General features: G+C 38.3%; 1 protein-coding gene across 1 annotated transcript in view; it reads left to right on the top strand.

Annotated features, from left to right (window-relative positions):
* FAT2 (FAT atypical cadherin 2) overlaps positions 1-24,881 on the top strand; it is a 79,738-nt gene that overhangs the window by 48,597 nt on the left and 6,260 nt on the right. Inside the window, exons 8-22 of the mRNA XM_081934205.1 lie at positions 294-569; positions 817-1,027; positions 2,529-6,584; positions 7,583-7,779; positions 8,122-8,275; positions 9,077-9,310; positions 9,863-10,249; positions 10,677-10,891; positions 11,823-11,960; positions 12,715-12,858; positions 13,324-13,521; positions 14,846-15,656; positions 17,088-17,233; positions 22,787-23,228; positions 24,721-24,877. Of these exons, the coding sequence (XP_081790331.1) occupies positions 294-569; positions 817-1,027; positions 2,529-6,584; positions 7,583-7,779; positions 8,122-8,275; positions 9,077-9,310; positions 9,863-10,249; positions 10,677-10,891; positions 11,823-11,960; positions 12,715-12,858; positions 13,324-13,521; positions 14,846-15,656; positions 17,088-17,233; positions 22,787-23,228; positions 24,721-24,877 (7,766 nt within the window). The remainder of the gene's footprint in view (positions 1-293; positions 570-816; positions 1,028-2,528; positions 6,585-7,582; positions 7,780-8,121; positions 8,276-9,076; positions 9,311-9,862; positions 10,250-10,676; positions 10,892-11,822; positions 11,961-12,714; positions 12,859-13,323; positions 13,522-14,845; positions 15,657-17,087; positions 17,234-22,786; positions 23,229-24,720; positions 24,878-24,881) is intronic.

The following is a 24,881-nucleotide window of genomic DNA, read 5'->3' as shown; positions in this document are numbered from 1 at the left end:
AAATTGTGTATCCGAAGCCATCTTAAAAGAATTTTAAGAGTTTTACAATATTTGGCCTATGAGAGATGGCCACACTTGGCCACAGCAAGACCGTTTATTTTGAAATGGTGACTATTCACCTTGTTGAATCATTCAATTCATAGTAAAAGTATCCGAATGGTAAAGAAGAAAATAAGTAATGGAAAAGTTGCTTTCTTAAGCAGCACTTCACTTGTACCATCATGGAAAGGAGATGCTTATGTAGCCCTGTTATTGACCTTCTCTACTGCTTGCTTTTTGTCCACTTATCATAGGCTTACATCCATGTGATTGACATTAACCAGTATCCACCACGGTTTTTGGAGTACCACTATGAGGCTCGCATTCCAGAAGACACGCCCCCTGGGACAGAATTCCTGGGCGTCAGTGCAGCTGACCAGGATCATGGGAAAGGGTTGATCTACACCCTCCATAGCAGCTTAGATCCTAGAAGCCTGAAACTCTTTCAAATAGACCCAAGCCGTGGCACGCTCGTGACGGTATCAGAACTTGATGCTCAATCTATGCCATTACATACTTTGACAGTGATGGTACGTGAGGAGCAGAAAATACGTGATTTATTTATTTAATTTCTATCCTCTTCTGTCTTACCATATGGGCTGTGGGCAGATTGCAGCAGGGTTTCTAAAGTGTGTTTGTTGCATCCAATGATTTTTTTTTTTAAAGGTGGATAAAATGAGAAGGAATGCATTCCGAGTTATACTGCAAACTTAAATCTTATTTGTGATGTAAGATTGTTTGAACAAAATATCTGTGGTTGATTCGTTGGTTGTTCAGGTACGAGACCAAGATGTCCCTATCAAGCGAGACTTTGCCCGAATTGTCATTCATATTGAGGGCTGTAACAGTCACCCTCCACAGTTCACCAGCCTCCATTATAAAGCAGAAATTCTGGATGTGTCTCCGATTGGCACAGAAGTTGTGCAAGTCCGTGCCCTGGATCCAGATCAAGGAGTTAATGCTGAAGTCCACTATTGCTTTGAAGCAGGTAAGGCACCTATACGCACTGCCTTTTGAAACAAAATTGTATATGTATGTGTTTAACTACATCAATGATATATGTCAGCTAAGCATATTGTTCTGAATCTTCTATATATATTCAATATTAAGTAGAATAAGAAAATTAGAGCCAATTAGTCCATTAATACTTTCTGTTGTTTCCCTTCTTCTAACCCCTCAAACTCATCTTGTGAACCAAAGGGCACATTTGCTGTTAATATTTGGGGGCTTCCTATCTTGGGCTGATGTTTCTTGACTCAAAGTATCAAATCATGTACAGACTAAGTCACTTTGGTATCATTTCCCTGGTTCTATGCTCCTCTCACTTTCTGTTTCTGGAAACCAAACGCCAGTTACTTTCCTTTCGGTGGGCAAGTTTTCCTGAACATACATGCTCTGTGTGTGTGGGTGCATGCCTGTGCCTGTGCATATGTGTTTGTAAGAAACAGAGATAAATTAAAGTTATACACAAATTGAACTTATATGACAAAGTAGAAGACTTCAGGCCCCCAAAGAGTCCATAAGTTACTTGACCAACCTGAAAGCGGAGGGTGAAAACTGACCTCAGATGACCGTAAAGTCAATGAAATGGCAGAACTGCACTATAGAAAATAAATAAATAGAAAATATAAATAGAAAAGGGAGAAGTTGAGAAAGAAAATAAGAATTTAAACTAAAAAAAGCTACCTAGATTTTAAACCAGCAATGTTTGGAATACAAAATAAAAGTTTTACTGTAGCAACAGTAAAAAGGATAAAAAGAGAAGTCAAACAGCTATTAGAGTTAATGCTAAGGATTGCCTAATTTTGAAGAGATGATCTTTCCTTTGCAAAGTATCCAGTGAATGGCTGATTTTCAGCTGCAGAAAAATCAGTGTTTTGCTCAACCAAAAAGGAACAGTCAGGGCAAAGGAGGAAAAACTATATATTTGAATTAAAGCAGGGAAATGTGTGAGGAGCTTACTTTCAGAGTGACTGGAGTATTGACAGGGCGACACCATTTTTTTCTGCCTTCCAGAATTGTTTGCTGGAGATATTTTGAGAACAGGGTAAGAAAGTGAACAGACCTGCTTAAAGACAATTGTCTCTGAAAGTATCAGTGTCTCCAAAGTCATCAGCTGGTACACTTTAATTTATTTAAGAGGGAGCTTAGTGAGTGTGGCACAATGACATCATCAAAGCAAAGGGCTAGAGCCAGAATATTCAGCTTGCATTGTTGTTTTTGCTTTCAGAAGAAATGGGTACATTCATGCAGGAGAAATGTAATATACCTATTTTCCATGTCTTTAATTTTAAAAAGACCAAATTGACCCCTCCAAAAAAAGGCAACATGAGACTTTTTTATCTACTTAGAAAAAAAATCTATTTCTTTCCAGGGACTTTTTTTTTTAAAGGTACATTTAAGTATAACAAATTAGTGTGATGGAAAACAATAAACATTGTAGAATTTAACTATGCTTTTTCATTTAAGATTTGTTTGTTTGTTTTCAGGGAATAGCGATGACTTTTTCACCATCAACAAGTTATCTGGAATTATTACAGTTTCTCAGAAGTTAGATCAATCCAAGCAAGAAAGATTTACTCTCACAGTAAGAGCAGAAGATCAAGGATTTCCCCAGCTGAAAGATTCAACTACTGTGAACATTTATATTAAGCCTTCTGATGCTGCTCCTCCACACTTTACAGAAGAAGAGTATGTTGTAGAGATCAGTGAATCTGCAATCATTGGCTCTCCAGTAATCCTTGTTTCGGCTATAAGCCCTTCATTTGTTACTTACGAAATAAAAGCTGGAGATAAAGATGGCTTCTTTTCTATCAATTATCAATCTGGACTTATCTCTACCCAGAAGAGCTTAGATTTTGAACAGACTTCATCTTACCAACTGAAAATTCGGGGCACCAATATGGCAGGATCATTTATGGATGTTCCAGTGTTTGTTTACCTCATAGACCAAAATGACAACCTGCCTATCTTTGATAAGCCTTCTTTTATTGGTTGGATCGATGAGAATATTCCATTTGGTAGCATAGTTATGGATGAAAACAATGTACCACTAGTGATAAATGCAACAGATGCTGACCAAGATTCTAATGCTTTGTTGATTTATGAAATTTTGGAGACAGAAGCCATGACTTTTTTCAAAATAGACCAAAATATGGGCACTCTCACTACTTGTGCTGATATAGATTATGAACATAATACAGTTTTTCACTTTGGTGTCCATGTACATGACAGTGGCAACCCCATTTTGTTTGCTTCCAAACCTGTTCAAGTCACCATTTATATCAGAAATATAAACGACTGTCCTCCGGTATTTATCAAAAGTTTTTATAACCTTTCTGTGATACTTCCTATTCATGATGGTATGGAACTTTTAAAAGTTAATGCAGAAGATGCAGACTCTGAAGTCATCTACAATATAGCTGAAGGGAACCCTATGAATACTTTCTTCATCCACAAAATAACTGGTGTTATCTCTGTGCTAAATCATACTAATGTAGGAAACTATCATGAAATTACAATTAGAGCTGGAGATGGTTTATACGTGGCCAGTACATTGGTCAGACTACATTTTACTGAACCGCAGGACAGCATTTTAAAATTTGATCAAGATGTGTATTTAGCTACAGTAAAGGAAAATTCCACAGAAGTTCAGATTATTATTCTTCTTGGTGTTATTGGGAATCAACTGAATGAACCACTTCTTTACTCTCTCTTGAATGGCACTGAGTGGTTCAGAATGATTCCATCTTCAGGAGTGCTACAGACCAAGAACGTGAAGTTTGATCGTGAAATTCAAGATGTGTATGAAATAGCAGTGGAAGTAAAAGATATTAGAAATCCACCGGGGGTATCTCAAGCAATTGTAAGAATAATGGTGGATGATATTAATGATAATCCACCCCAGTTTGAAAACCTACCTTATTATATAGCAATACAGGCTAGCACTGAGCCAGGTGATGCTATCTTTAGAGTTTCTGCAACAGATCAGGATCTGGGAAATAATAGAGTCATTTTTTACTCCTTTGTAGATGACTACCAGCATTTCTGGATTGACCCCCATTCGGGAGACATCTCACTCAAAGAACCACTTGATTTCCAAACTTTAAATAAATACACACTGAGTGTTATTGCCCAAGATGCCGGTGAGCCTCCCTTGTATGCTGAGGAAGAGATTACCATAATGGTGAAAAACAAATCTAGCCCCCTGTTCCAAAATCTCTTCTATGCTGCAAAGGTGCCTGAAAGCAGTCCACCCTATACACCCATTCTCCACCTCCAGGCCCGAAGCCCTGAAGGCTTACGCTTGATATATAACATTGTGGAAAAAGACGCTCTCAGACTGTTCCATATTGATTTCAAGACCGGCATGCTTATGGCCACAAGCCAACTGGATTATGAATCTGATACAAAACATACATTTACTGTCAGAGCTACAGAAACAGCAGCAGGTTCCTATTCAGAAGCCATTGTGGAAGTTCATGTTGAGGATGTCAATGATAATTTTCCTTTATTTTCACAGACTGTTTATACTGTGTCTGTCTCAGAAGATGTGCCAGCTCAGACCCCTGTAATTCAGCTCTTGGTTACTGATCAAGATTCAGGGTTGAACAAACTCGTTTCGTATCAGATTTTAGAGGATCGCTCGGATGTCTCAAAGGTCTTTAGCATTGATGGCAGCACTGGTGAAATATCAACAACTCGGGGTCTAGATTATGAAATGGACCGTGAATTTCATATTAAAGTGAGAGCCACGGACCATGGGCTGCCCCCACTCAGCAGTGAAGTTCTTGTGATAGTCAACGTGCTAGATATCAACGACAACCCACCGAAATTCAGTCAACTTCAGTATCAGGCTAATGTGAGTAAAATGGTCAGCTGCAATCAGGTTGTCGTAAAGGTCCAGGCTTTTGATCCTGACAGCAGAGATACTCCTAGACTGGAATATATGATACTTTCAGGAAATGAGAAAAGGCATTTCACAATTGACAGCACTTCTGGTATCATTTCTACACTAAACCACTGCAAAAAAAATCTGGAATCTTTTTACAGTCTTAGGGTTTCTGCTTCGGATGGCGTTTTTAAGACGACCGTGCCAGTCTACATCAACACAACTAACATAAACAAATACAGCCCAGCATTTCAGCAGGATGTTTATGAAGCCGTATTAGCCGAAAATGCAAAAGTAGGAACTAAAGTGATTGAACTGTCAGCTATTGACCCAGATGATGGTCCTTATGGCACCATAAATTATATCATCATAAACAAGCTTGGTCAAGAGAAGTTTCTAATAGACGACAAGGGGCGCATTGAAACATTGCAGAAACTGGACAGAGAAAATTCTACAGAAAGAGTTGTTGATATTAAAATCATGGCCAAGGATGGGGGAGGAAAGGTGGCATTTTGCACTGTCAAAATAATACTTACAGATGAAAATGACAATCCACCTCAGTTCAAAGCTTCTGAATACGTTTTGTCTATCCAGTCCAATATGAGAAAGGGGTCTACAGTCATTCAAGTTTTAGCTTACGACGCCGATGAAGGAGTAAATGCTGATGTCACCTACTCTATTGATACAGTGGAGGAAGTCATTGCAGACGATGTGATTGAGATTAACACTGTCACAGGTGTTGTTGTAGTCAAGGAGAGTCTCAAGGGACTAGAAAACAGAACAGTGAAATTTAGAGTCAAAGCTGAAGATGCCAAGCCTCCCCACTGGCATTCAGTTGTCCCAGTGAAGCTTCAAGTTGTTCCAAGGGAAGTGTCTTTGCCAAGGTTTTCTGAGCCATTATATACCTTCTCAGCATCTGAAGATCTCCCAGAAGGTTCAGAAATAGGATTAGTTCGAGCTATAGGAAAAGAACCCATCATCTACAGTCTGGTAGAAGGAACCTCTGCTGAAAGTAATGAGGAAGAGATATTCACTTTGGATAAGCAAACAGGGGCCTTGACTGTTCAGAAGGCAATGGACTATGAAAAGATGAAATGGTATCAAGTAGATGTCTTGGCTCATTCTTCATATAAGAATACCAAGTTGGTCTCTTTAGTATCCATAAACATCCACGTAAAAGATGTCAATGATAACAAACCTATTTTTGAAGCAGATCCTTACAGAGCTTTCGTTATGGAGAACATGCCAGCAGGGACTCCTGTGATTCAGATAACTGCTAACGACCAGGATACTGGAAGTGATGGGCAAGTGACTTATAGCCTGGGATCAGAATTAAGCTACATCAGAGAGCTCTTCACCATTGATAGTGAAAGTGGCTGGATTATGACCCTTAAAGAACTAGACTGTGAAGTTCAGAAAAGCTACAAATTTTTTGTTGTGGCTTCAGATCATGGAAAGAAGATCCAGCTTTCTTCTCAAACTCTAGTAGAAGTCACTGTCACTGATGAAAATGATAATGCTCCAGAGTTCTCCAAAATTTTTTACAAAGGATCGGTTGTTGAGAATGCTGAGCCTGGACAGATGATTACCTTTCTTAATAGTATTGACAGAGATATTTCAGAAGAAAATAGACAGGTTGTGTGTTACATCACTGGTAAGTATCTATATTTTTAAAAAATTTTGTAAAAAAGGGGGGAGAGGGTGCTTTGGATAAATTTACTTAACTTTGAAAAGCACCCTTTTCTATAAATTAATCTTGCTGATATCTCTGCAGTTGCAAATGTAAAATGATTTTCATTGTTAACAATGGCCATTTGATGTTACATATGTCTTATCGGGAGATATTTTGAGACTAAATGTGTAGAGAAATAACTACATGCCAATATTCCTAGAAACAGTATTTTCTATTGGGTCTTAATATATAGAGATCTTCTACACCAGGCTCAATAATTGCTCTTAAGAAAAATTCTGATCTAAAATGCATTACGATTTAATTGTGTGACATTTATCTGCCTCTAAAGCATCATTGCTCTTAGTCAAATGCAGTTTTAATTCCAGTCCTGAATTAAATTTCTGATCAACGATCAAAAGTTAATTATCCATCTATGGTAACTCTCATGTCAATTGTATACTCTAACCAACTAATATATAGGTGTCTTTGCATGATAAATATAAACTATGGAGGCACATTTTATAATTTGTGATTTATTCAGCACACATATAGAATAAAACTAAGAAGAATTGTATTTCACTGTAATATATCAAATAAACCATTTTGCAAATTGTCAGTGTAGATTGAAACATTGTCCAGCATAATAAACAATGGTTTAGTCAATTCTCTATGTAACTTTGTAATTAATCTATAGTCAGTATCTATTATAAAATTGTCCCTACCCAGAGAGTGAAGGATAATAAAATAGCTGCTTCAGTGCATACCATAATCAGCCCATTCAATCTCCTGGTTAAATGTTATGAATTAACTCAGAATCAATTATATATATGATATAATTTGCCCCAGAGCAAGTACATTTTCTGGTTCTAACATGGGTGAACAATATCCAGAAGGCTCCAGGTATATGCCTCTTTCTGTTATCTTGAAACCTGAAACACTTCTTCTTCTTTTTCATAACCATATATTCTTTATCTTATCAGAAGGAGATGTTCTGGGGCAATTTGGTGTCAGTGAAGTTGATGGGAAATGGAAGGTTTTTTCCAAGAAGTCTCTGAACAGGGAAGAAACAGAAAAATATCTGCTCAGAGTCATGGTATCTGATGGAAAATTTCAAGCCACTACAGAAGTGGAGATTTTAGTCCTTGATGTTAACGATAACAGCCCTGAATGCAAGCAGGTAATTGTAGATGTATGTAAAAGACTTCATTCTGAAATTATACAAACATGTATGCGCAGGCTCTATATTGATATGGTGCCAGAGTTGACCTGGACAACTCACAATTATGGAGCAATTATTTGAATAATTACACGTCTGCACAAATCTTTTATTCGTTGCCCTTTTTGGAGGATTCATGAATTATTATTACCTGGGAATAACATAATGTTGGATAGCCTTAGGATAGCAGGAAGGAGCCCATTTGTGACACTTCAGTGTTATTGGTTAACAAACAGGTATATTGTGCATGTGGCTTAAGGTTAACCTTTTAATTTGGTAAAATATTTTTTTTTCCCTTTCCAGGCACTATACGAAGGGAAAGTGTCCGAGGATGCACCCCAAGGATTTTCTATTCTTAAAGTGTTGGCTACAGATGTTGATGCCGGTAGCAATGGTCAGATCACTTACAGCCTACATGGAGTTGGTGCTGAGGATTTTAGACTGGACTCTTATACAGGTAAAATTATTACATCCTTTTAAAGGAACAGTTTTGCTGTTCATACTCATTCCTTTACCACATATTAGAATGAACAATATAGTTTGCTCCTGTTTACTATAAAGCAGAGGTAGGCAGACCTTTTGGTGTATCTTGAAGATTTCTTCAATTGAAATATTAAGACTGGTATTTCTCTCTTGATTGACATAAATATGTTCTCATATTGTAAAACGTTGGTAGGATTTTCCCTTAAGAAAAGTATTTAATTTAGTGTAAAATATTATTCACTTCTCATGCACCAAAACTCACTGTAATAGTCTTGCCTGGTGTTTTCCTCTTGTTCTTAGGATGCAAGAAGACTTTGCATTAAGAAATCGAGCACTACCGATTTCCTTGGGTAGTACCTTGTAGAGCTCCTATAAGACTTAAAATAGATTCATTCTTTATGTGAATGAGTATGGGTATTGTTTTTCAAAATAGTCTTATAAAAGATTAACCCAAATCTGAACAGTTATTATAATTTATTTAAATTTATTGGCCACCCAATTCCAGTGGAAAGACGATTCCTTAGATATCAATCCATAGAATATTATTGTCTTTAGATAATATAATTCTAAAGAGTTCTGTGGTGCCCATGAACAGGGGAATAACAGATATATATTTTTAACCTTGGGTAAGCATTTATATTTGCATCCCTTTTTCTATTTGCCTGGGTCTATTTCTTAAAATGTTTAAACATGTATAGTTGTGTAGAAGGAATCTTGCCCATAATGGTACCGAAAGCCCTGCCCCAAATCTTTGTCTTCCAACTATATTTACTAGGAGAACTGACTACTTCTACATTATTGGACCGGGAACTGAAATCAAAGTATCACCTTGTTGTCAAGGCAACAGATGGAGGAGGGCGTTTTTGCCAGATGGAAATTATTGTGCACGTAGAGGATACAAATGACAATGCTCCCAGGTTCTATCCCAGTCATTGTGCTGTAGCCATATATGATAATATATCAATAAAAACGCCCATTGCCGTTGTCTTTGCAAAGGATCCTGATGAAAGTAAGTCATTCCCTAATCCTAAGTCATATGCAGTTGTTTTCAATGCTTAAAGGAAATGGCATATTCTTGTTTTTGAGGTTACCTAGTAACTTTTTCTCTTAAGTGAATAGATGGTGGGTCAGCTTGAAAGATGCACAACAGATTTCCCCATTGGTGACATCTTTATATGTAAACATATTTTTTTAATAAATAAAGTTGGGAAAATAATAACAAGTTGTAGACCTATTATGTAAGGGGAGGGGAATTTATCAGGTATTCGAGATATATTTTTCAGCATTCAATCAGGGTGGACATTTTATGTTGAATGTTAATGGTATATTTGTTATTAGTTCCACACATGTTTTAATTAGTGTACTTTGGTTGTTTTTTATTTATTTTTTGTTTGTATTTGATTCTTTCTTTTTTTTTCTTTTGTATTTTAACTTTGGAGATTAAAAAAAATAAAATAATCAAGGCAGGTACTAGTTTTCCTTCCGTTTGTCCCATTTCTAAAAGAATAATTCCCGAATCAAGTGAGTTCTTGCATGACGTTTCTCGTTTGATATTTTCCAGGTTTCAATGGTGAGGTGAGATATCACCTTGCTGAGTCAGCTAACGGCCATTTTTCAGTCGATGAGGTAACTGGTGTAGTCCTTCTAGAGAAGCCTCTGAAGGAATCCCCTTCAATTTTGGAGTTGACTGTGTTGGCCAAGGACAGGGGGGTTCCACAGTCCCTCTCTTCTTTTACAACTGTGACTGTCTCAGTTGTGGATCTAAAAGAATATCTGCCAGTATTTCTCAGCACAGAATACTTAGTTGAGGTAATGGAGAATGTGGCTGTTGGGACAGAAGTTTTGAATCTATCTACCTTGACAAGAAGTACCGTTGCAAACACAGAGATTAGATATGAAATCACAAGCGGAAATGATCTTGGGAAGTTCAGACTCCATTCAAGCACAGGTGAGTTCTTCGTTCAGCAAATAATCCAGTCTACCGATTGTTTTTTTGTAACAAGATTTATTTTATCCCTGATCTATTTCTTTACTCATTTAATTATGAACGTATCAAGATTTCAGACAGGGGAAGGATTTAGAGAAATGTCAAACTTATTGTTCATTCCTTGCGTTCACATTTTAACGTTCCTGCTCAAAACTCAATAAATGTTAAAATTTCTAATTAAATTTTTTAGCTGAGACAAGTTGATGTGCCCACAAAGCAGCCTATGTTGCAATCCTATTACCACTAGATGGCACCCAATGACCATCAGGTTTTGGTTGCTGGTTGGTTTTGAATGGTTAAAAAATTTCAAAGTACCCAGTTTTCATAAGAGTTTGGGCTGTTTTAATTTTGTGTGTTTTTTTTTTTTAAATTCTGCTTGTATTCGTAGGCGTCCTGTACGTTAATGGAACTCTGGATTTTGAAGTTGCCCATGAATATTATTTAACCATCGAGGGTATAAGAAAAACTTCTACATCTTTCAGTGACGTCACAATGGTTGTGATCAACATCACAGACATAAATGATCACATGCCAGAATTTGGCCAAGATCTCTATATTGCCAACATCAGTGAGGATGCAGCCATTGGTGAAATAGTGCTCACGGTGAGACATAATCACAAACAGGGTGGGCCACATTTTGTAGGATGCAAGCCACATTTAACTATGTTGCAACAAGGGTCTAACTTTCATGTTTTTCTATCTGGATTCTTGAGGGATGTTCAGGAAGACCTCCTGCTATTAAAACTTACAGTCATTCCTACTTTATAGCTTGCAATGTAGTTTGCATTATTTTTGCTCAAAATGACAAGAATCTACACACTACTAATCGTTGCACCATCGATAACAGTGGAATCCAGGGAACTTGAAAAAAGGGCTTCAGGTTCTGCTTGCCCAGGCAAATCTGTTCCTCACTAAAGTCATGCCAAAATAATGAAACATACATTATAACATTATGATGCAACTTCCACGTTTTTATAGTTACTTTTTTTTTTTGCAATACTGCAGGCAAGGGCATAAGAGGCAGAGCTTGCTTCATGTCATCATTATATCCATTTTGTCACTGGCACTCCCACTCCCCTTACTCTGTAGTTCTTATGCCTGCATATGACTTTAGGACTATAGGTTGTCCAAATCAGGACTATGCTGCAACCTCATTTCTCCTCCGCTCGTTCTGTGTTTTGCTATCTTGGAAGAACTATGAATTGGAGGATGCATAGAACAGTTGACTCCTGTAAACAGAGACATGAGGAAGACAAAAACAGATTGGCATTGTTGAAGTCAAATTGGATATCTGTAATTTTTTTTCTATAGTCAGACCAGGCTACTACAAACCACTTTGATATTAGAGGGAGGGAGGAAAGGAAAAGAAAGGAAGATAAGATCAGTGTTGGAAAGCCAAATATTGATGGGATTTACATTAATAATCAATCCCAAAGTTAATAATTTCTTTAAAAAGTTGGAACTGGCATGGTCAAGGGGATTGTACCCACAAATAACAACATTATTACTGCATTTTTAAAAATCCTTTTGACAGGTATTAGCTAATGATGAGGATGGCTTGATGAACAATCACATCACATATTCTATTGTGGAAGGAAATCCATTAGGTCATTTCATGATTGATCCAAAAGCTGGAGAAATATATACTGCCAAAAGCTTGGACAGAGAAGAAGTGAGTAACATGGTTCACTTTGATACTGAAAATAAAATCTCTGAGCCATAGCACCACAAGAAATGTTGCAAGAGAAATTCATAATGCCCCTCTCCTGACATAAGAACCAAGAAAGACCTACTTGTCATTTTTTGACCTTAGAAAGATTCCAGATGCAGCTCTAAAATGATAGGAAGTGCTGTTTAGTGTGGCTGTGCAAACATTTGAAAAAGATCCAAAGAATCTTTATAGTGGCCTCACAGATTGATTCAAAAGCTGTTCCCAGTTGCCACTGCATGTGAGTGTGTACACAGCGATCTCAGCAACTTCTGCACATTGCAAAGAACCCTTTTAATTGCTTTGCACAGACCTGGGAAGGAATGATATTTGTTAGTTGATGGACTCAGTCATGAGTTTATTGATTTGGTGCATTACTTCTCCATTTGAGAAGTAGAAAGTACAACTGTTTTCTTTATTTAGAATCCATTATTGGAATTGATCAGTGAGTTATGGGTAGGAAACATGTCACGTAATAAATTCTCATTATTTGTCTGATAGAATTTGGGTGGGGGGGAGGTCAAAAAGAAACTAGCCATCTGTATGAACTAGAATGCATTATTTAATCACTGTTTGGTTTATAAACTTGGCAACTTGGGGAAATCGGGGATTTGAATTTCACAAATCTTCACAAAAAGTTGCCAAGTTTGAGAAACACTGGGTTAATAGTTGTCAGAGTTACTAATTTTCCACACGTGTTTTATTTATATATATTTAGATATCCAGCTATTCTCTCAAAATCCAAGCCATGGACAATGGAGAAACAACTCTTTCCAGTGAGACCACTGTACTCATTCATGTGTCTGATGTTAATGACAACCCACCTAGGTTTTTTCAGCTCAATTACAGTGTTGTAGTTCAGGTAAGATACTCATTCCCAGAGATCAACCTTACCCAATTAGTCTTTTACAGAGTTAATATTGAAAGTTGCCAAGTTAATGATAGGGTTGCCAAAGACCAAGAGATAACAGAAACTTAGTAGCAGGAAGAAATCAGTCAGTTGCAATCCCATTAAGGTTTCATTCATTTAAAGGTTGCTACATATAACCATTGAATAAGATTGGATTTACAGACAGGAATGTACACTTGTGATCAGCAGATATCTTATAGCAATAGTAGACTAATTTCCATAGTCCCTTAACATTCAAATAAGTAAGAAATGTCTGGGACATGTTCATTTTGTACATAATAATGACTTTTAGATTAATTTACAGACTTTTCTCCTGCATTTTTTAAATCATTCTGTCTTCTGTTGTATTTCCTCCCAAGCAAAGGAGACTAATTTCTTTTTTCTAACTAATTTGTTTTTCTCCAACTAACGTTTCAGGAGAACTCTGCCGTTGGCACCAGTGTTCTGGAGCTAATGATGAGTGACAGAGATTCTCCAGAGAATGGACCACCATACCATTTTCAAATTGCTGAGGGAAATGAAGGAAAGGCGTTCCAGATTAACCAGGCTGGAGTGTTAGTGACATCATCCATCTTGAACAGAAGAACAAAGGAACAATATCTTCTGCAAGTCCAGGTAGATTTATGTCTGGATCAAGTTGAAACTTAATAGGATAAGGTCTGATTGGATCGTCTAACATTTTCTTTCTGACAAGGAGTGACCAAGGAAAGATACGTAGATAAGGGGTTGCCAAATTAGTCAGCCGTTATGGGAAAAAAATGTTTAACTCTGTTCAGGGAACATCTCTTCACTACTGTAGACTAAAAGTTAAAGGCTCCCCTTGCATATATGTGCTAGTCATTCCAGACTCTAGGGGGCGGTGCTCATCTCCGTTTCTAAGCCAAAGAGCCAGTGCTGTCCGAAGACATCTCTGTGGTCATGTGGTCAGCAAGTCTAAATGCCGAAGGCGCACGGAACGCTGTTACCTTCCCACCAAAAATGGTTCCTATTTTTCTACTTGCATTTTTTACGTGCTTTCAAACTGCTAGGTTGGCAGAAGCTGGGACAAGTAACGGGAGCTCACTCCGTTACGCAGTGCTAGGGTTTCGAATTGCCTAACTGCCAACCTTTCGGATGGACAAGCTCAGCGTCTTAGCCACTGAGCCACCAAGTCCCCAGCCTCTTTTCAGAAATAAAATAGTAGAATCCAAGTATAGTTTTGGCATTAATTTTCTTTTTAAAAACTCAGTCTTATATTATGACAGTAGACTCAATCAAAATTGGATTTCATTACAGACCCTCTGTTGAAACGTATAGATACCAATAATATTTGAAAATGAAGGCAATATAATACGGAAGCTCATAAGTGCATTTTGCAGATATGGCATTGGGTCCCTTAATTCCCAAATATATTTTCACTGTATTTCACTATAGCCATGCAAACATGCAACTAGTATCTTTCAGCATTTTAAATATCCAGTTTACTGTGTAGGTTAGACTTCTTTCATTCTAGTACTGAAAATATGCAAGGAGAACTGAGAATATGCTAAAGACGCAAGGGTAGCTGTTGTATTGAAATAGATATTTCTTGAGCATAAGAGCAAGAAAGACATTTTGTTGGCTAATGGCAGAAATGGCTATTGGCCTAAATAACAATAGCACTTAGACTTATATACTGCTTCACAGTGCTTTACAGCCCTGTCTAAGCGGTTTACAGAGTCAGCATATTGCGTCCAACGATCTGGTGAGATTTGAACTGCCAAATTGCAGGCAGCCGGCAATCAGCAGAAGTAGCCTGCAGTACTGCATTCTAACCACTGCACCACCGCAGCGCTAAATGGATCTTTGACAGCAAAAAGTTTGGATTTCTTGCCTTGTGACTTAAATAAGCAAATCAGATATTCAAGAAAAGTGTGTAAGTCATGGTGGTAATAAAGATTTTTGTAATTTTGTCCAATAGGTTGTTGATAGTGGTCACCCTCCTCTTTCTTCTTCGGCATTTATAAGCATCTATGTGATACAACAAAGCCAGTACCCGCCTTCCGCACTTCCTCTTGAGATCTTCATTACAACTAATGAACAAACCTTCCGAGGTGGAGTTCTTGGCAAAATCCATGCCACTGATCGAGACCCCCATGATACGCTTTTATATAGCTTTGTGTCAGTAGCCCCTGAAAAGAAACAATTCTCTGTGGGACTTTCAGATGGAAAAATAATTGCAACCGATGGTCTCCAACATGGCCACTATTCTCTGAATGTAAGTGTGAGCGATGGGACCTTTTCAACCATAACCAGAGTCCAGATTCATGTATGGTCCTTCAGCCAGGATGCCCTCGATAAAGCTGTGATGCTGCATTTCCGCCATCTTAACCCAGAAGAATTTATAAGTGACCACTGGCGCAACCTGCAGCGGTTTCTGGGGAATATCTTAGAGACAAAGCAACAGAATGTCCACATGGCTAGCTTGCAACCTTCAGAGGCTTCTGCTGGGGTGGATCTTCTGTTGGCAGTTGGGGAACCTCAATATTCCCTCTATAAGCCCAGCTTCATCGCTAACCGGATTTCTCAGTCGACTGAAGAAATGGACCAGCGAGTTGGGCTGCGGGTAAAGAAAGTGACCTACGTCCCATGCCAGGAGGCCAACTGTGTCATTCAACATGCTTGCAAAGAAACCTTTCAACTTGATCCAGGCACAGTGTTCACTTATAGTACCGCCCGATTCAGTGTGCTCACTCCTCGGCACAGTTTGGAACAGATCTGCTCTTGCAATGGTGAGAAAATATTGCTGTTTGTGATCATCTTTTTCCCTTGCTTTGTAAAATAGATATTGTAATATTCTCTGGCAGTGCTTGTTATTGTACAATGTCTGGAATGCTTTTATTCTAAACCCTGGCATTTTATTGCATTTTGTTCAGATTGCTAGACCATGTAGATACTTCCCTAAGCAGATGGGGGGGGAATTATCCCACTCAGTGTCAAAACTGAGTTTAGAGGGGGAAAAGTAAATTGCTTCCCAAAACTGAGAAAATAGCTAATTTATTACAAATACAGATTTAACCCTATAGAGTTCCCAGTGGTATACTAGTCAGTTTTGCTGTCTTTTGTCCTATCTCATGACCTTCAAATTATCCTGCACATTTATTCCATAAATAATGGAATGGATAGGAAGTGGGGGAAAGCTCCTTCTCCTTCTCTGACATCTGGCAGAGGTGCAGAGCATGCCATACTTGATGGGAAATGTCATTTATTCAATGCTCCTAAGCAATCTTTCTAAGCCAGAGAATATTTTCTGTGCCAAACGTTAGTCCAATCTCTCTCTGCTTCCTGTTTGTGATGTGGTATGATGGGCATAATAAAAAATCTTTGAGGTTCTCCTAGGCCCATAGTTCCTGCTCAAAGCGCAGGGGGCAGCCATGCTTAGAAGAACCTTGGCACAAATACATCTTGTGAAGCATCTGCACCCTTTTCTAGGTTGGGAGATACTAATTGTGGTTCTTCATGCCTTAGTCATCTCCCTATTGGTCTGTTGCAAAATGCTGCACGTGGGAATGCTGTAGAAGAGCATTGGGAAGCTTCCGTTGGTCCAGAATGCAGGGATGCATGCAATAGTGGGGACACAATGGTATGCCCATGTAACACTATTGTTATGTGAACTTCACAGGTTCCCAGTAGAGTTCTGAGCACAATTCAAGGTGCTGGTCATTATCTCTAAAGCCCTGGATGTCACAAATCCAGGTTATTTATGAGACGATCTATCCCTGATGGTTTCTGTTCAGTCTACTAAATCCGGCATGGTGGTTTAAGTGACTAGTCATCTTGCTGAAATAGTTCGGCCTGATGGGATTTTAGAAGTGAGTGTGCTATGATATGGCATATGCCTTATGTATTAGCCTCCGCAGAAAATACAGATGGCCCTTATTTTGATGATGAAATTCTGGCTTTCCCCCCCCAGGCAACAGGGCCAGGATATGGATGGAGCCAGCATGGTATGATTAATAGCTACAGTACAAGTTTTATCGCAGCCTTAACATTGTTTTAATATTTTTTTAATTATAATGCAGTTTCGATTGTTGTTTGCTATCCACTGTGTAACTTTAATAAACAAACAACACAAAATAGGTTTTTAATATATTAGCCATGAAGTGCAACTATTTGCAACTGTTCTTTCTTCAGACTGTAACTTTCTTTGCTTATGTTGTCAGGCACTGCTTTGAGGTTCAGTGGGCACAGTTACGTATGGTATCACCATCAAGGCAAACGGGATTGGCAAATGCACTTCCATTTACAAACCCACCAGCTCCATGCCATACTGCTTACTACCAATGGAAGCAACAGTGCTGTCCTACAGGTAGGATTCATCTGTTATCTGACCGCACAAATCAGCTTTTTCTTGGTCTGCCGTAAAACCACTCCTCAAGACTGAAACCAGCACACTTGTTTCCTTGTCTCCTGGATAAGAGTGTTTACTTATATATAAAATTGGAATTAGCCAAATAATAGGGTAAAGTGAGGTTTTCTGCCAAATATGGTAAATTCCTCTTAATCTGGTTTCCTGCAAAACCGCATTCCTTGAACCTAATGCTGCCACCAAGTAGAAATTTGTGTCTTTCAAAGGGAGGGGTTGAATTGGAGAACCCAAAGTTGATTTGGATGTGGTACAGGAAATACGTGATCAATTAAAAAAGAATAAAAAAATATGCAAGAAATACATAGGAAATACTTGATAAAATGAGTACATGTAAGGTACCGTATTTTTCAGACTATAAGATGCACCAGTGTATAAGACGCACCAAGATTTCAAAGAGGTAAGAAAGGAAAAAGGTTTTTGTCCTCCCCGGCCCCCAGGAGCACTTTGCAGCCTTTGCAGGGCTGGGGGAAGACAGAAACGCACCTGTTTTTGTGGAAAATGGGCCGATTTTCGTTTGATGTCTGCATCTAAACTCAGTCAGAAGGCCACCTGCATTTGCTGTTGCAGTTTTCACCAGCAACCCTTTAGCATTTTGGGTTCTTTCCTCACTCATTTTCTCTCTTTCTCAATTTGAGTAATATCCTCTACTATCCAGTAAAGTCACTTCTGATTTACACTTTAATTCTTTACCTTCTTTCTATTTTCTTCTCCCACTTCTCTTCCCTTCCCTTTTCTTAATATTTAAATGCCTGCTGTTAAGCATTACATCATCACCATCAAGTGCTTTAACTTTGGCCACAGGCATCCTAAGCTAAACCTGAGAGAATATCACTTTTAGAGACATTTAGAAACACCTGTAGAGACATTACAATACAAATTTTTTAATACCTGGCCCCAACATAGGACATAAGCATATAAATTACAAGGCTGTGTCTTGTCATTTGACCCTCTGCCCCACCCTTTTACATTTGCATTTCCAGCTACGAAGTTCAGTCATGAGTTTTAACAGATATACCCACTGCAAAGGTTTGGGGAACTGCAGATCGGTCAGTCTGTCAACTAAGAAAATTCTGAGTAAACAATGAAGTAACCCTTCTGTAAGGACCTTAAACATTATGCCATTATGCCTACTATTGGCTATTATTATGCTATGCCTCCTGCTAGTTACCATGAACTAATGAAAACCTGATGAATTAAGCTTATCTCATTTATTGATAGGGAAATCTTATTAGTAGATTGTGCGAACATAGTGTAACTTGTGGGCATAATACAATATTTGAGCTTAGCAAAGGACTTAGCAAAGGTTATTTCATGACGTTGTTTAGCAAACTTACTTGAGTGAAGGTTGAAGGATAAAACTATTAAGGGATGTATAGTTGACTTTAGGGATGTGGTGGATCAGTGGCTAAGACACTGAGCTTGTCAATCAGAAGGTTGGCAATTCAGTGGTTCAAATCCCTAGTGCCACGTAATGAAGTGAGCTCCCTTTACTTGTTCCAGCTTCTGCCAAACTAGCAATTTGAAACCATGTAAACATTCAAGTAGAAAAATAGGAGCCACTTTGGTGGGAAGGTAACAGCACTATATGCACATTTGGTGTTTAGTCATACTGGCCACATGACCACGGAGACGTCTTCAGAAAACGCTGGCTCTTCGGCTTAGAAACAGAGATGAGCATCGCCCCCTAGAGCCGGAAATGACTAGCACACATGTGCGGGGGAACCTTTACCTTTACCTTTATAGTTGACCTTAAAATCAGACTTACAAACTGTTTATCTTCTGAATCAAATTGGAAGGACATATTAAGTGTGATTCCACGGGGTTTGATGTCTCCTTGGTTCCCTTCGGTATTTTTATTTATGACTGAAATGTCACAAGTTAATTGTCAGTATAGTTGATTTGATCTGCTGTGCCAGTCTCCTCCCTTGAATTTAAATTGTTAGTATTGACTAGGCTATTAGAATTGGGGTACAAAAGTTTGGACACCCATTAGAGGACAGCAAAAAAAAAAAATCCTGAAAACAAATTTGACTGTACCCTCTGATAGTCAATCCAGGTTTTTTACCAGAGCAATCCAGATCTGGCAAACAATATTATTGCTATATTTTTGTTCTTTTTTAAAATTGATTGCAAGCAGCATTGAGGCATCTAAATGCATTAACTGTATGAGATATACTTTGTTTTTAATCAATTAATCTCTGTTTGCCAAAGACCGACAGGTTACTGCCCAACATCTCTACATTCTATATCAAAGCTACTCAAGTAGAATGCATATTTTTTTTGTATGTTTCATCCATATGAAATTACGTACAGCACTGATTTGAAAGCCATACTTCCTGCATTCAATGGAAAGAATGCTGTAACGGGCCTGTAATTAAATACATAAATATACATATACATAACTGGCAAAGGCAGTCACAGGAATCTTTGTAGGTATCCGGTGCTTAAGAAAATTTATATAAAAATAAAGAGCAAAACCGGTTGGATAATAACACCGTTCAGGTAGGCTGATGACATTTTGCAGTTGCGTTGCGTATTTTATTAATTTTCTCAGCACTTCTGAGTTGTTTGCATTCTAAGTCTAGGCTAAAAATAATTTGTGTTGTTGTTTGTTTGCCTTGGCTATGTCCTAATTGTTCAAACGGTTTCTCATTTCAACCTAGATGTTTGTGTAGAGACTATTATTTATTAGAGTAGAGTTACCTAGTTTGCTCAAATATCCATATAATGATGATAAAGGACCTGGGGCAGTGCTGACCATTATTGGAAATCTAATATTACTTTTGAAAGACAATCTCTGATGAGAAGGTCTCTATATCACAAGATACTTTACTTTTTACATTTTCTTTTATTCATAGTAGCATGGTGTGTTCCTAGATTATGAGATAAATCTTATTTTATGTATTGCCAGAAGCCTTAATGACAGAAGAGTGGATACAAGTTGAATAAAGTTAAAGCACATTCGAATGAAAAACGTACAATATAGAGCCAATAAGTTCAAAGCATTTTGTACTAAACCAAACCAAACCTCATCAGCTGTATGATGAGGTAACTCTTAACTATGACACTTTCTGCTTTCAAGTTAATTATTCAAGAGCCTTTAAGCCACCCACATACTCATCCAAATTTGCAAGCTAATCCCATTGAGATCTGAAACACATGTTACACATTGACCTGAAGGAAAATATGCTTTCATTCACAAACCATAACACTTTCCCTCTATTAATAGAGGGATGAATGCATGATCATTGTCTGCCATAAGTATATGATTTAAAGTACGTCACAGAATTTTACATGATTTTTGAAAGTCATTTAGTTTTTTCTGAACAGTGTAGATAAACATTGAGAGTTTACGAACAGGATACCAAATTAAAATATTATCACATTAATATCTTTGAATATCTTTCACTACCACTTGGCAGATGTAGGGAAATCTTAATTACACACTTTCTCATAGCATCCTCTTTTTTTTTGTTTAAAATCCATGTAGTCACTTGTCAAAAAGTGAAAAATACACATTTATTTATTGTTAACATATTTATATGGCTGCCCATCTACCAAAGGAACACTAGGTGGCATCATCATCTTACAGATATATTTTTCTATTTATTTATGACCATTGATTTTAATACAATTTAATAGAGAAGTGAGATTTTATAATTGGTTAGTTTTCAGAATTTTAGTATTTATTCCCCCTTTGCTGCTATTAGATTGTAAGCACACACTTGCCATTTACAAATAGAGCAGCAGCTAAGGGCATAAATACGATGCATTTGAATAGATAAATTCAATGTAAATTACTTTTGAACTACTTTCCTTCAACCTATTTATGCACTTAAGTTGCATTTTGGACACTTTAATGATGGTATCTCAGAAGATTATATGGAAGTATAGGTTCCTCCATCCTGGGATGTAGAGAAAGCCTTTCCCTATATAAACTGTAACAAAACTCTTGTTCCTAAGGATTAGGAATGTTGTTGTCAGAACAATTTTATGTGTTTGAGCTCTAATTTGTTTCATTCTTTTGAACAATACTAGCAAAACATCTCACTTCTGATTAATAAACTCTTCCTGGATTTGTTACTAAGTTTGCAGTAAGATCACTAGATAAAGAAGTTGTCATAGATTCATTCATTCATAGGTGATCGCTATATGTCCCAAACTATCTATAGGTTTTCTCAACAATTTTCCTATCTGTCTGTCTTTGCATGGCCAATTCACTATGCTTCTATTTACAGATAAATGATTCACTCTGTGATTCAGTAGAATCCAAATGAGGAGAGGCCCCAATTTTGTGACTATTCTAGGCTACTGTCTGAAGCACTGATTATTTCTGAAGCAGGCATGGAGGAATATAAAATCTTTTCCCTCAGAGCCTTTAATATCATTGCCATCAAATGGCACAAACTACAGCTGTAGCAAAGGCAATCGCACTTAGACTTGTATACCACTTCATAGTGTTTTTATAGCCCTAAGCGGTTTACAGAATCAACATATAGCGCCCAACAATCTGGGTTCTCATTTTGCCCACCTCGGAAGGATGGAAGGCTGAGTCAACCTTGAGCCGGTGAGATTTGAACTGCCAAATTGCAGGCAGCCAGCAGTCAGCAGAAGTAGCCTGCAGTACTGCATTCTAACTACTGCACCACTGTGGCTCATGCATTGTAAATAGTCCTGTATTTACAACCACAATTGGGACCAGAATTTCTTTTGCTAAACAAGATGGTGGTTGTGAGTCACATCCAATTTTACAATCTTTTTGCTAAGGTGAATCATTGCGGTTAAATAATCATGCAGTGATTAAATGAATCCAGCTTTCCCCATTGACTTTGCTTATTGGAAGCCAGCTAGGAAGGTCAAAACTGGCAATCAGATGACTCTGGGATACTGCAACCCATCATAAATATAGGCTGTTTGCCAAGTGCACAAATTCTTATCAATGACTGTAGGGATGCTGCAATAGTCATAAGGGTGAGGACCAGCATTAGACACTTTTTTTAGTGCTGTCATAACTTTGAGTTATGAGAGTTATACTCATAAGTCGAGGATTACCTGCAGTGTTATTAGTCACGTTAATAAAAGAATTTATCCTGGTCCTTACATTTCCTAACAGGAAAATATAGCTTTACTTCACATAGTTCTTTTTTTGTTCATCACTAAAAGGATTGGAGCAGGAAGAAATAATGAACTTTGAGTAGCAAGGATTTGATTCATCCGAAACTATAGAAGCTATTTGAAATCTAGTTGGACACTTATAATTTGGAGTGCACAGACTGTCCCGTGTCAAAGAACTATTATTTTGAAGTGATAATTGCTCAGTGATGCAGTTAGAAGTGGAAATTTCAGTAGATATTTCACAATAAAGCTGTCGTTTATTTGGCCAATACAAAGAGGGGGGGGTGGAGTCTAAATTGCATTTTGGATTCTTAGACCTTTGCAACCTAAATCAATACAAAATGCTTATTTTAAACATGTTTTGTATATCTTATGCAGCTTGTTAATGGAGTACCTCATCTTGGATACAGATGTCGGAGTGGCTTTAGTGCAAACCTTTCATCTCATCGTTTTGTGAGTGACAGAGTGTGGCATTCAGTCTTCCTAGAAGTGAAAAGCCATTCCATCCATTTGCTGGTTGATGATATGGGAAATGCCTCTTTCCACCTCCCAGAGAGCTGTAGCATTTCCCACTCCACCAGAGACCTATTGATTGGAGGACTAGTACAGCATCATCAGCCTCAGAGAATCACTGGGGGCTTCAGGGGTTGCCTGAATGCTATTACTGTGGACGGAAGAGATCTGGTGGTTCTGCCCAAAGAAAAACGGTCCAGAGGGGTGGTTGAAGAATCAAGCATTAGGCAGTGTTGTCCACACAGTGGTGCCTGTAGCAGCAATCCCTGCCTCAATGACGGACTCTGCAGTGAGTTACAACATGGAGGTAAGTGTAGTTTGGAGCAGCTCGTATTGGGGAAATTACAAGGACTTGTGAATGGTTAGAGGACCTGGGCATGGGTAGTGTTAGGTAGGCTCCCCGTTAGGAGAGCGAGTGTGCAGAGAAGCGTAATGGAGTGGTGTTGGAGAACACTCAAACCAGCATACAGAGACACTGCAGTTTAAATAGGATTTTACTTTTGTGGAAAATAGAGGTATTCAGAATTCAATTTACACACGGTTCAGTCAGTTATCCATCGAACACAGTCCAGTATCATATAATCAGTTCAGCACACAAAGTCGCTAACAGTAACAAAACTCAAAGTAACTCACGATACATCTACAAGCAGTATCCACTGATCAACATCTAACAAACAGAGAGCTAACAGTCATTCTGGCTCCCTCTTATGGCTGCTTGAGGTAACAGCAACCAATCCCTTTACAGCAGTACTTAAAGCTACAGTACTACCATCATGGTTTATATATTACTGACCCAACTGTTAGCTTACATTCCTAACAGGTAGTCTAGAGAAGAGAAGGACCAGGGGACACATGATAGCAGTGTTCCAATATTTGAGGGGCTGCCACAGAGAGGAAGGGGTCAAGCTATTTTCCAAGGCACCTGAAGGTCAGATAAGGAATAATGGATGGAAACTGACCAAGAAGAGATTCAACCTGGAAATAAGGACACTTTTCCTGACAGTGAGAGCAATCAACCAATGGAACAACCAATGCCTTTGGAAGTTGTGGGAGCTTCATCACAGGAGACTTTCAAGAAGAGATTGGACTGCCATTTGTCAAAAATGGTGTTGGGTTTCCTGCTTGGATGGGGGATTGTACTAGATGATCTACAAGGTCCCTTCCAACTCGGTTAATCTGTATCTAGGTAACTGATGAAAGACACGTCTCCTTTCTCTTCCCAGTTAGTTAGCCTCTACATTCCAAAGTTGTGTGTTCTGAAAAGGCATGAATTTCTGGGGGGGTAAAGAGAAGGACCAGACAAAATGGGCAGGTTGAATGTTCTCACGTTTTCTCCATTATGCATCAGTGAACTACATGTTTAAACTTCCATTTGCAGGATTTTCTCTTAATGAAGGAACTGATAGGTAATGAAATATTGTTGTAAACTGCCTTACAACAGAGTGATTCTGGTGGAAATAAACAGAACGGTTCGCAAATGTGAGCGCATGTGTGTGGGCACGCGCTTTGCTCGCATACGCCACATTTGCGCATGCACACTGCCTTCTGTGCATGTGCACCGCCTTCTGCTCATGCACAGTGCTCGCGAATTACATTGGGTTGGATGGGCGGAGCCTCCCGCAGCTTCTGCTACCAGTTCGCCCAAATCAGAGAGAATCGGCTGAATACCACCTGTGGCCTAATTGTTACAACATGTCATAACAACATCTGAATTATGTTCTGATTTTGTATATGGCTGCCCTAGCCGCTTTTTAAAAATAATAATTTATTTTTGCTTTTATTTGACCTATTTTCATTAGGTTATGTCTGCACCTGCTCCACCCAGTTTTCGGGAGATCACTGTGAAGTGGCTGACGGCCTTTGTGAAGGAAATCCCTGTTTACATGGAGGGACATGTGAACTTTCTAAGAAAGGTGGCTATACTTGCGGTTGCCTCGAGAGATATTGGGGGGAAAGGTAA

The sequence above is a fragment of the Natrix helvetica genome, assembly GCF_964273705.1.
Source record: "Natrix helvetica genome assembly, chromosome: 1".
Taxonomy (NCBI): domain Eukaryota; kingdom Metazoa; phylum Chordata; class Lepidosauria; order Squamata; family Natricidae; genus Natrix; species Natrix helvetica.
The sequence above is the reverse complement of the archived record's forward strand: the minus strand, read 5'-3'. Positions and strand labels throughout refer to the sequence as shown.